Source organism: Macrobrachium rosenbergii, chromosome 56, assembly GCF_040412425.1.
Source record: "Macrobrachium rosenbergii isolate ZJJX-2024 chromosome 56, ASM4041242v1, whole genome shotgun sequence".
Classification (NCBI taxonomy): domain Eukaryota; kingdom Metazoa; phylum Arthropoda; class Malacostraca; order Decapoda; family Palaemonidae; genus Macrobrachium; species Macrobrachium rosenbergii.
Window position 1 is genome coordinate 49,460,484 of NC_089796.1, and position 12,831 is coordinate 49,473,314.

Below are 12,831 nucleotides of genomic sequence, written 5' to 3' on the forward strand. Positions count from 1 at the left end.
CTCTCTCTCTCTCTCTCTCTCTCTCTCTCTCTGATAAAGAAAATGATAATACAGATGAATTTCAACTTTTACTTTTACTGAATTATTTTTGTTGAAGATGAAAAAAATTCAGAAAATATATAAATACACAAGACACTATCATTGTAAGAATCTTTCAACAGCATAAGTTGAATAAAAGTAAAAACAATTTCTGAATAACGAATAGTTATGAATTTTAATATTTTACAAGATATGAACATAGTATCTGAACAAAACTTTTATGATAGAATTTCAGTAATTTACACGTGCTTGGTATTGTCAGAAACAAGGAGCGACACATAGTCCTACATTGTAATCTCTAATTATAAGTGACATGATCATAATTACACTGGAGCCATATCATTTCCTCCACAGTAATCTGAGCAAACTTTCACATATATTTTGGTACTGCATCTCCACGTGCATCAACAAGGAATCTTTGATAATGGTTCATCTCTTCAACAATCAGTCCCATAAATTCGTTATTGAAAAATTTAAAAAAATAATCTACTTACTTTGAATTTTCATTCATATCACATCTTGACATAATACCACTACTACTGCCGTCAAATACGAAATCTCTGGACTGGAAATTACTGGCAACCCACTCCCACTAGTTCTTATCTCAATCTGCCGCAGTCAATGCAACGATATCATATGATACACCCGGATACGGTTCATTTTAGAAATGTATCGTAAACGATCCAGCCGTAGTCAAAGGGTTAAAGTGTTTTAGGACGATAGTTGAAGGTATATTTAGTGTTTGAACTACAGTATTAAAATTGGCAGTTATAGGAGTTTTTATAGGGTGGGGGAGTTCAACTTCTGTTGATTTCAACTTGTCGCAGGTGGTTGCGGTTCCTAACCCCTCGCGAATACCCTGGGTCGACTTACTGATTAGCAGATCTCAGACGATTTCCCACCCCCATCCTCCCCTTCAGGTGGATGGGACTCTGCTGAATAAGTCTGAAGCTTTGACTATTCTAGGTGTTACTTTTGACTCACATCTAACTTTTGAGAAATATCTAATGAAAGTTTCAGCAAATGCTGCACGAAAGTTAGGTATTGTTCGTAAGGCCTCATATATTTTTAACAATGATAAAATCAATGCAACAAGTTTTAGATCATTTGCCCTTCCTTTACTAGAATGCTGTTCTCTGGTGTGGTTTTCTGCTTCTGCCAGAGATTTATTTCTTTTAAACAGAGTGGTTCATGGCAGTAGGTTTGTTTCTTAATAGCAGCAGTTATGACTTGGATCATCAATGGGTGGTCTCTTGTTTGTCACTTTTTCATAAGCTGTATTTCAACAGATATCTTTCACAATCACAATTCATTCCTGATCCCTGTATCTGCTGGGAGAAACTAGATTCACTCAACAGCAGCACCAACATGCAGTAAATGTGCCTCGCTATTGAACTTTTCATGTCCAGAGGTCCTTTATTCCTCACATCGCTGGACTGTGAAACAGCCTCCTGAAGATGGTGTGCAATTTGAACTTCAGAAGTTCAAGCAAACATGTAATGCATTACTACCCTAATGCTATTCTCCTTGCATTTTAATACATTCTTATTTATTTAAGTTACTTTTTCTTTTTTTAATAAGTTGATCTCTTCTTTATGTATTTAACCTTACCTCCTCTTACTTCTTCCTAAAGAACACCATATTCTTTTGGAAGCTTGAATTTCAAGTCAATGGCCCCTGTGGGCTTGTTCCATATGAAGAGGTTTCTCTCTGAATAATAATAATAATAATAATAATAATAATAATAATAATAATAATAATAATAATAATCAGTAATATAATAATAATAATAATAATTATAATAATAATAATAATAGCAGAACAACCCCTAGCATTGTATCACAAACCACCATGCGCCCAAATGGATGACCACAGGGAGAACATCCTTAGTACAGAGAGACATGAACAAGGAAATATAGCAAGTAACTACAGACCTATCACCTGCCTACCAATAATGTGGAAGTTACAAACAGGTATCATCAGTGAAAGGCTATGCAACTACCTAAAGGATACAAACACCATCCCCACCAACAGAAAGGCTGCAGAAGGAAGTGTAGGGGCACAAAAGACCAGCTCCTGATAGACAAAATGGTAATGAAGAATAGTAAGAGAAGGAGAACAACCTAGGCATGGCATGGATTGACTACAAGAAAGCTTTGACATGATACCCCACATGTGGCTAATAGAATGCCTGAAAATATATAGGACAGAGGAAAACACCATCAGCCTCCTAAAAATACAAATGTGCAACTGGAATACAGTGCTTACAAGCGCTGGGATAAGACTAGCAGAGGTTAACGTCAGGAGAAGGATCTTTCAAGGTGACTCACTGTCCCCACTACTCTTCGTACAGCCATGATTCCCATGACAAAAGTACTGTAGAAGATGGATGGTGGCTAACAGCTCAAGAAAGGAGGCAACAGAATTAACCATCTGATGTTCATGAACGACATCAAGCTGTATGGTAAGAGCATCAAGGAAGCAGATACCCTAATCCAGACTGTATGGATTTTATCTGGAGACATCAGGATGGAGTTTGAATAAAAAAATGCCCCTTGGTCAAATAGAAAATGGCAAAGTGACAAAGACTGAAGGGATAAAGCTACCAGAAGGGAATAGTATCAAACGCATAGATGAGACACGATACAAATACCTGGGAATAATAGAAGGAGAGGGGATATAAAACACCCAGATATGAAGGATACAATCAGGAAAGAATATATGCAGAGACTTGAAGGATATATTCAAGTCAAAACTCAATGCTGGAAACATGACGAAAGCCATAAACACATGGGCAGTACAAGTAATCAGATACAGAGCCGGAGTAGTGGAGTGGATGAAGGCTGAACTCTGCATCACAGACCAGAAAACTAGGAAATGCAAGACAGTACACAAAGCACTACACCCAAGAGCAAATAGAGAGACTATACATAACACAAAACAAAGGGGGAGAGGTTACTAAGCATAGAGGACTGTGTCAACATCGAGAGCAGAGCACTGGGACAATATCTGAAAACCAGTGAAGACGAGTGGCTAAGGAGTGCATGGGAAGAAGGACTGATAAAAGCTGACGAAGACCTAGAAATATACAGAGACAGAAGAATGAAAAACAGAACAGAGGAATGGCACAACAAACCAATGCACGGACAGTACGAGACAGATTAAAGAAATTGCTAGTAATGAAACATGGCAATGCCTAAAGAGGCGAGAACTTAAGAAGGAAACATATGGAATGCTAACAGCGACACAAGATCAGGCCCTAAGAACCAGACGTGTCCAAAGAACAATAGATGGAAATAACATCTCACCCATATGCAGGAAGTGCAACATGAAAGACGAGACCATAAACCACATAGCAAGCTTAATGTCCACCACTTGCACAGAACCAGTACAAAATGAGGCATGATTCAGTAGCAAAAGCCCTCCACTGGATCCTGTGCAAGAAACACCAGCTAGCTTGCAGTAATAAGTAGTATGAACACTAACCTGAGGGAGTGATAGAAAACGATCACAAAGAGCTGGATCCTGTGCAAGAAACACCAGCTAGCTTGCAGTAATAGGTGGTACGAACACTACCCTGAGGAGTGATAGAAAACGATCACAAAGAGCCTCTGGGACTGTGGTGTCAGGAGAGATAGGTGATACGTGCCAACAGACCAGACGTGAAGTTGATTGACAAAATCAAGAAGAAAGTATCATTCACTCATGTGGCAATACCTAGGGGCACCAGAGTACATGAGAAAGAAAGAGAAAAAACTGATAAATATCAAGACCTGAAAACAGAAATAAGGATATGGGATATGCCAGTGGAGACTGTACCCATAATCATAGGAACACTAGGCACAATCCAAAGATCCCTGAAAAGGAATCTGGAAAACTAGATGCCAAAGTAGCTCCAGGACTCCTGCAGAAGAGTGTGCTACTAGAAACAGTGCACATAGTGAAAAAGTGATGGACTCCTAAGGAGGCAGGATGCAACCCAGAACCCCACACTATAAAACCATCCAGTCAAATAGGATTAACTGAGATAAAAAAATAATAATAATAATAATAATAATAATAATAATAACAATAATTAATAATAACCTTAATAATAATATGAAGGAGTAGACCTCTTTAAACAGGTCTTATTAAAAAATGGCTATTATGCAAATTTATCTTATATAGTGTTTTTCAGGCTCAGCGATGTTAGCAAAAATTACTGATATTCATGAAGGTTATACATGTACGGAATAAACTTTTATTAAAATATCCAATGGGAAATCGTTTGTCTGTTTACAAACACATTCTGATGTCACAGTGGATTACAAAAATCTCGTTGGATATCCTCAACTGAGTTGAGGAGCTGGTTGCAGAAGGCTGTTGAAAACAGGTGCTTAATGTGTTTTAGTGTTTATACAAATGTCAGCTCTAGCCCTTCAAAACCATGATCTTCTAACAGTTTAATCTTCAGCCTCCTCTCTCATCCAAGTCGTGTTTTGGTTTTGTACAAGATCAATCAGTAATCTGAGGATGAAGAGAAGAATTTAATCCTACTTGCAATCTGGATCATCTTCACGCTCAGGGGATCGCTAGTTCTTTGTCATCCTGGCAAATAATCCTCAAGACTTTAGAAGGAGCCTGATATATGTAATGTTGAGTGTTGGTTCCCTTCCCAATTCATTTGCAATGCTAAACAATCCACTAGTGGCATCTGTTTCTTTTGCCCGGTCAATTATTTCCTCCATGAATCTGTGATTTCCTATCTTTTCTTGTTATTCTCTGACTTATTCAACAAGTCCTGGCATTCATTAAAGATAGTACCCACTTTTCCTTTAAGGCCATCTTGAGAAAGCATGTTTTCAGTCTTTAATGTTGCTAACTCAGAGTAAATATCCGAGATTGAGGCAGAGTAAAATTTAATACCACGTTAAATTTCTTTCTGTCAACATCCTACTCCTAGGGGGCTACAATGGGTTAAATATTTAGAAAACAAGGCTGCCTGATTTCTGTCTGTATTTTGAATAACCAGATGTATATTTTTGAAGAACAGGGCTGACATTCGATGATGTTTTTGAAAAAAATGTTAGCATGTTCTTTATATTTATCCTGAAATTGTCCCTTTGTAGAAGAACTCTATGCTCAGGGCATCGGGAGAGGTTCCTGACAGTACCATCTATCGATGTAACCTGATAGATTCTTTCATATCCAGGTAACCCTCCTGCCCCCAAAAATCATCAGTCAGATTCCTGCCCCGACATACCAGTTGGCTAAGAGGTTTTGTCCTTTTATCATGTTCCGAGAAGCCACAGTCTGAAGTCTTCCAGAGAGTTCCTGAACCTAAGAGCTGTTAGAGCTGCTGGAAATTGTAATTTTTTGGATGTGGAGTCCTCTTACCAATTTCCCTGTCGATGAGACCATCCAAATGATCTTGGACAGTGTGTAAGGGACCCCACCACCCCATCCCTGAACATCCCTGAAATGCCCTCCGCACCCTCCTGGTAATCTGGTACCAAATGGTTAAAATGCCCCTTTCTCCAACCATCGTGGGCCAATGTACACCCAGATGACGGGGTGGCGATGGGTTCTCCCTCGAGTCCTGTTTACATTTCTATATGGGCACTGGAGCAAAGGGTTTTTGAAGATATACGCCAACCAAGGATGTACGAAAAGCGCTACACTGACAACACCTTCGTCAGCGCCAATTCAAGAGGAGATCAAAAACCTGAGGCGTGCGTCATTTCACAACCATAGCTGCCTCAGTTTCACGATCGAGCAGAGCCAAAACTGCTGCCTCCCCTTCCTTGAAGTCCTTGTGGAACAGAGGACCTCTTTCTATACGTGGTCTTTTCAAAACACATGAACCTGGGCATGTGCCTGAACGGGGCGAGCGAGTGCCCCGAGAGGTATAAGCGCTCCACCATCAGCGCCTTCGCCAGAGGGCCCTCTCACACTGCTCCTCCTGGAACGACACTCCACGGAGAAATAGAACGTGTTGCCCAAACCCTCGTCGACAATGGACACCCAAACCGGGATATAGAAGAATCTATCACAGAACATCGATAGATGGTACCGGCAGAACCTCGCCCTGCTGCCCTGAACGCACGAGCTCTTCTACAAAGGACAATTTCACCATAAATATAAAGAAGACAAATGCGCCCTCAAAAACATCATCAAGAATAATGTCACCCTGTTGACTCTGCAAAAATTAAATCTGGTTATTTATTAAGAAGAGCAAAAAGACCAGCAGCCTGGTTATGAAAAACAACCCAGCCCCCTCAGCAGGACCCCTTGAAGGAAACCAACGTGGTATACCAGTAGAAATGCCCTGTCCGAGGATGCCTCCAGTTCTTACATCGGTATGACCACCATGCGTTTCTCCAAGAGGATTTCCTGCCACGCCAAAGAGGGGCTATCTTTAATCATGCCAGGACCGTCCATAACCAGAGAATAGCAAGAAAAGACATAATCACTAACATTGAAATAATTGACCAAATTACCAGACCACTGTTGCCTTCACCTCTTGGAAGCATTGCACATTGGGAAGGAGAAACCAACACTCAACATTACGCAAGAAACCTTTCTCCTCCCCACGGCAGCCAGGAGACATGCACCGAGCTTTCCCCATAAAGCGCACGAGCAAATCAAAATTCGCATCCGAGGATCGAAATTCTTCTTTCATCCTCAGCACTACAACGCCGCTCAACGCAAAGACGAAACCAAACTTCGACTTGGATGAGAAGGCTCCACCCGAGGGTACATGCCCCAGGCAGACAATCATAATTCAGCACTGATCAAGACCCACCCCTATAAGTACCAACCCGAGCACCTCGTTTCTTCAGACCTTCTGCAACCACGTCCAGAGGATGACCAACGAACTGGTCGAAACATGTCGACGGTACCTAGAATAGAACCTGAACCCAGACAAATGATTTCTGATTGGATATTTTAATAAAAGACTTCCAATTTCCAAACACTGTCCTTTTCCAACATGAATATCGGCCAGTTACTGACTAACATCGCTGAGCCTGAAAAACGAATCATAAGGAGGATAGAGAAGACACTATATAAGATAAATTTCATAATACAGCCATCCTTTTTAATAATAATAATAATAATAATAATAATAATAATAATAATAATAATAATAATAATGTTTCAACTTCACTTTTGCAAAATATTTGCTTCTCCCTTGGTTTCTAAATTTTGTGTTTAGCACCTTTACTTTTTTTGGCTCTAGTAGAATTCCAGTATGTGTATGCTTCTCCCATTTTCATTCTCCAAAGCTAAATTTCATAAACATCCTCAAAACTAGCTGTCCATTCTGACGAGGTCATTGATTCCTAAGGTCTTATGCAGATTTCAACAGATTTGTCAGTGGTGATTGCAAAAACCATTTCCAAGTGCATGGAATCCAAATCTAGGGATAAGTATTTAACCAAAAGCTCTATGAAAGAGATTCACTTTCCATGCATGAAGTTTTGCTGAGTTTTTTCATTCACTTTTGGCAATGCATCTCATAACCTTTGCAAAATTCAGTGCATGTGCTGTCAAGGAGAAAATTATATATATACCTACAAAAGTGGTCCATGTCACATTGGTCAATCTTAAGAGTCCCTATTTTCCTATGGTTGTAGCATCTCAACAGGTGACGGGTACCGTGGCTAATATTATATTTGGCAATAAATACTGATGGGATTTCAACAACTCTAATTGTGGAGCTTCTATTCACAAGATTCTGACAAAGCAAATTTTTAAAAATTCCTATAAAGTTCACCCAACTTCAGATGAGGATATTCATAATGAAAAGATCAGTCGCCAGAAATATGTGATGATCAAAAAACTACACTGATTACAATGACAGGTTGATTACCACTGCTTCCCCTTCAATTTATACTGTCAAAAATAAACAGCAGCAGTTTACTTTCCATGTATACTTTTTCAGATGTTCAGTAAATATGAAAGCATACCAGGTAACACTGTAAGACAATATATGAAACATTATGAGCCTTGCTATAAACCAATCATGGGTGCTTTTTGTGTATGGACAAGTTCAAAACTGCATGCAAAATTCCAGGAAATATACTGTGTCATTTCAATGTCATTACCTTGAAATAATCTGCATCTTGATGAAAGTTTCTGGTTAAATTATTGATAACAGCATCCAGATTTTCAGCTGCTTTATAAGTCTCTGGAGATACCTAAAAGAAGATAAACACAAAATCACTCACATTTATCAAGAAAGGAGTGGTATAAATATACATTCTACATCTACAAGCTTTTCATCAATAACTGCTGGAAAATGAAAACAAATCAGATAACAGTTTAAAATACAAAAATTTTTTGCTAATGACATAAACTTACATGAATCCTGACTAAAACTAACTGATATATAAGAGGTGCTTAATAATGATTAAGTGGACATGTACTGCTGGTTTATTGGGAAAGCTGGTTGCTTATAAAGCGGCGTAAGTTCATACAAAGGCATACAATAGGGATACAGGTGACCTGAGGTCAATTGTTTATTAATGTGACACAGGACAGGTAAATACAAATAACATGAAAAGTTAAATTACAAGAATTGACACACTAATACTCTGACACATGTACAAAGTAAACAAGATAAATAAATCAGTAATAGATATGTATTTACATAGATAAAAATGTGGCTGTTTTATGACCCAGGCTTGTAGGAAGGCAACCAGAGAAAACGGGAGGTTCACCATAGAAAACCCTTTGAGCGGGACTTTACAGATAGGTTAATAAGTAGTGATGGAAATGCACTAAAGAAATAGCACCATTATAGGATTTCATTTTCTCTCAAAATTCAATATACATATACATACACACATACATAATATATATATATATATATATATATATATATATATATATATATATATATATATATATATATATATATATATATATATATATATATATATAGTATATATAATATATATGTATATAATATACATACAGGCAGTCCCCGGTTTACGATGGTTGCGGCTTACGACATTCTGAGGTTACGACGCTTTTCAAATACATTCATCAGAAATTATTTCCTGGTTTACGACGCATGTTCCAGGGTTACGACACACCGTACACCGATCAAACAGAAGATATATGGCTCCAAAACAGCAGAATAATCAAAATTTGGAGATTTTTTGGATGAAAAACTCAATAAAAATACAGTTTACATCATTTTCAATACACCTAAAGCATTAAAAGTAAGGTTTTCTTAGGATTTTTGACGATTTTTTCGGTTTATGATGATTCTTGTTTATGACACGGCATAGGAAAACGGAACCCCATCGTGAGAAACTGTATATACATACATATATATATATATATATATATATATATATATATATATATATATATATATATATATATATATATATATATATATATATATATATATATATATATTATATATTATATATATATATATATATATATATATATATATATATATATATATATATATATATATATATATATATATATATATATATATATATATATATATATATATATATATATATATATATATATATATATATATATATATATATATATATATATATATATATATATATATATATATATATATATATATATATATATATATATATATATATATATATAAAATACCCTCTATGTTTGAAAATTAGAGCCCCCTCCACAGAACAAATGGAAAGTTATGAAGTTTTCTGCTATAGCCTATCTCCAAGAACATTATTTTAAGTTTCTATTAAGCTATTTTTCATTTTACATTTCTTGTATTTTTCAGACTGGAGTGACGGAGTTAGATACAGCCATGGTTAACGACTCTGGAGGAAATTGGATGGATTGACCGAATCCGGGCTATAACCTTCAGAGAGGCCAGGGATGCTGGCACATCCTTCATTTCATGTTCCTGGATAGCTAAATACATTAAATAAAAGAGATGAATCCTTTGTTAAAAGAAACTGGAACAAAAATCCATATGACTGTCATCACAAAAAGAGTGAGAATCTTGAAAGGCCTGAAGTCCTTTCTCAGGAGTCAAAAGACATCATAGCTGAGGTAGTGGGTAGACCAAGAAAGTCTTTACGTAAATTGGCACTTGAACTAGAAACAAAAAGGGGAAAGAAGAGAAGTTATAGTGCTGTACATCGTGAGTTGAAATAATCTGGTATCAAGCCATTTCATGTTGTCTGCAAGCCCAACATCACTCAGCAACAGAGAGAAGACCGTGCATGGTTTTGTGGTTCATTTCTTGAAGACTGGGCTGAAGCCGACTTTCTCCATGTTGCCGCATCAGATGAATTCTTCATTTACATTCAGGAAGCCAAATCATAAAAATGACATCATTTGGGCTGCAAAGTTGGATGATATCAACGATGACGTGTCCTATCGCCAAGTTGTGAAATTTTCTGAATGTTTGGGAATTTTTCTCTGTTTCACAGCCAAATGGTTAATGTGGATCATCAAAGAAAAAAATTTTAGTCATGGAATGGCAAATACTTCAGAGAAACTGTGCTTACTGGTGGAGTATTTCTTTCCTCAGAGATCCTGAAAATGTGTTATCTGTTGAAGTCGCATTTTTGCATGATAAGGCACCATGTTTCAAGGCTCTTCAGACACAGGAGCTGCTTTGAAAAAGTGGTATCGATTTCTTCTCGCCAAGTGAATTTCCAGGTAGCTCCCCTGACCTTAATGTGTGTGAAAACACTGGTAGTATCTTAAAAGATCATGTTGAAGCACGCACAGTGAACTATGATTGTATAGCAAGCCTCGACAACCTGCAAAGAGAGGTGACCGAAGTGCTCAGGGAATTGGAGTTTGAGTCTCAGTATTTTTGCGATTTGCTGAAATCATGCCCCTCAAGAATGCAGGCTGTGGTACAGGCAGATGGAGGCCACACAAAATATTAAATACTCAGAGAGAAACTTAAATAAATACCTGTTCTGAATTGCGTCGTAAACCGGGGACTGCCTGTATGTATACTATATACATATATATTATATATATTATATATATTATATATACTATATATATATATATATAGTATATATATATATATACTATATATATTTATGAACAGAGGTTTGATCTCACTTATTCCGAGACATTGTGTGATAGCAGTAACGTGAGCAAACGGCATCGTAGTTATATCTTTCCCTAACTAAAATCTAAGGACTACTGGAATGAGATACTAAGTACAAAACTAAAACCCTTTATTGACAAAATCAACGAAAATAACCTCTTAAAAATTACGAAGCATGAAATCCAATGTTTCACATAACTATCAGAAAATCTTCTAAGGAAATAGTGCTCAAAATCATAAACCCCAATTACAGAAAATAACTCATCTGTCAAAACATGAACACGTCAATCAATTAAAACAGGTCATCTCAAATGTCACACCACTCTCATCCTTGTAGGAGGGAGAGAGAGAAAAGAGGAATAGGAATGGAGTGGAACAGAAATACTCCACAAGTCCTCTGGGACAGTCTCCATGTGAAAATCACTCACATCTTCAGACACACAAGAATCGGATCTCACAAGTCATGCCCATTTACAACCCATTCATCAACAACCACTAATAAATGTCTATACCCATAAGCAGATTCTGAGAAATTACCCAGAACATCCATATGCACTCTCTGAAATGGCCTTATGTGGTACGATATGAACCCAAACGACACAACACTGTCGAATATGGCTTATTCGCATTGCAAACAGCACACTTCTTCACAAAGGCTTCTACTGCGGAAAACATATTTTTCCAAAAGAACTTTGACCTGACGTTTTCATACGTCCTTGTCCACACCTAAAATGAGGAGAACCAAATTTACAATGTACAATGTCTAGAACTTGTGGTACTAGACTCTCTGGCACGATGATTTGTGTAATCTCACCCATGCTTCGAGTACTTCTTAGTTATACTTAAACTTTCCTCACCAATAAATTATTCTCAACTCTAGACCAGAAAAAGGCAACTTATACCCTTTCTTCGGTGAAACTCCCCTAAGAAATGCCTTAGCATCTGACAACAATTTATCCTCATCTTGCTTTTGTTCGATAGCAAGCCTATGTCCCAAGTGACATTTTCACCAGTAATATAACACACAGCGTTACCCTCAATATCACTGAACAACAATCTCTTCCGAGACTGCCGACTTGTATTTCTCTCCGGTATGCACTGTAGAAACGTGTATGTCCTCTACATGCGATCTCTCAGAACTACTAATAGCAGAGACATTAGACACCAAATATTTATCTTTCTCCCACACAGGATTCGTGTGTATTTCCTCATCCTCAACTGGAAAATATCTGCTCAATGCATCTGCAACCACATTATGCTTACCTTCAATGTATTTGAGGTTTGCATCAAAATCTCTCAATGTTAGGAACCAACGATTCTCTTGGGCGACAAATTTGGCTTATTAAAAAGCTCTAACAACGGTTGATGACCTGTAAAAATCTCAACTTTATTTCCCAACAACAACATCTTAAAATGAACAAGGCTAGAGACGATCATGAACTTAGCCTCCTTGTCCACAACTGACATCAGCCTTTCAAATTACTACCACGCGTTTTGAACTTTCTGCTATAAAAAGCAATTGGGTGTAATTTCTCAAATTTCTGCATCAAACACGCACCTATACCTTCCTGACTGACGTCATTTTCACTAAGGTGAACGGTTGACTAAAATCTGGAAACTTCAAAACTGGTGGGTTCACCAAAGCGTTCTTAAGCTTCTCAAAGCTAATTGCTGACTATCACCCCAAACAAACTTAACGCCTTCTCGTAACAAATCTG

The 12,831-nt window shown here is 37.4% G+C and overlaps 1 protein-coding gene across 2 annotated transcripts in view; it reads right to left on the minus strand.

Moving 5' to 3' along the window:
- SWIP (strumpellin and WASH-interacting protein) overlaps positions 1-12,831 on the minus strand; it is a 944,327-nt gene that overhangs the window by 47,951 nt on the left and 883,545 nt on the right. For both annotated transcript variants that reach the window (XM_067099922.1, XM_067099923.1), the window contains one exon: positions 8,127-8,219. In XM_067099922.1, the coding sequence (XP_066956023.1) occupies positions 8,127-8,219 (93 nt within the window). The remainder of the gene's footprint in view (positions 1-8,126; positions 8,220-12,831) is intronic.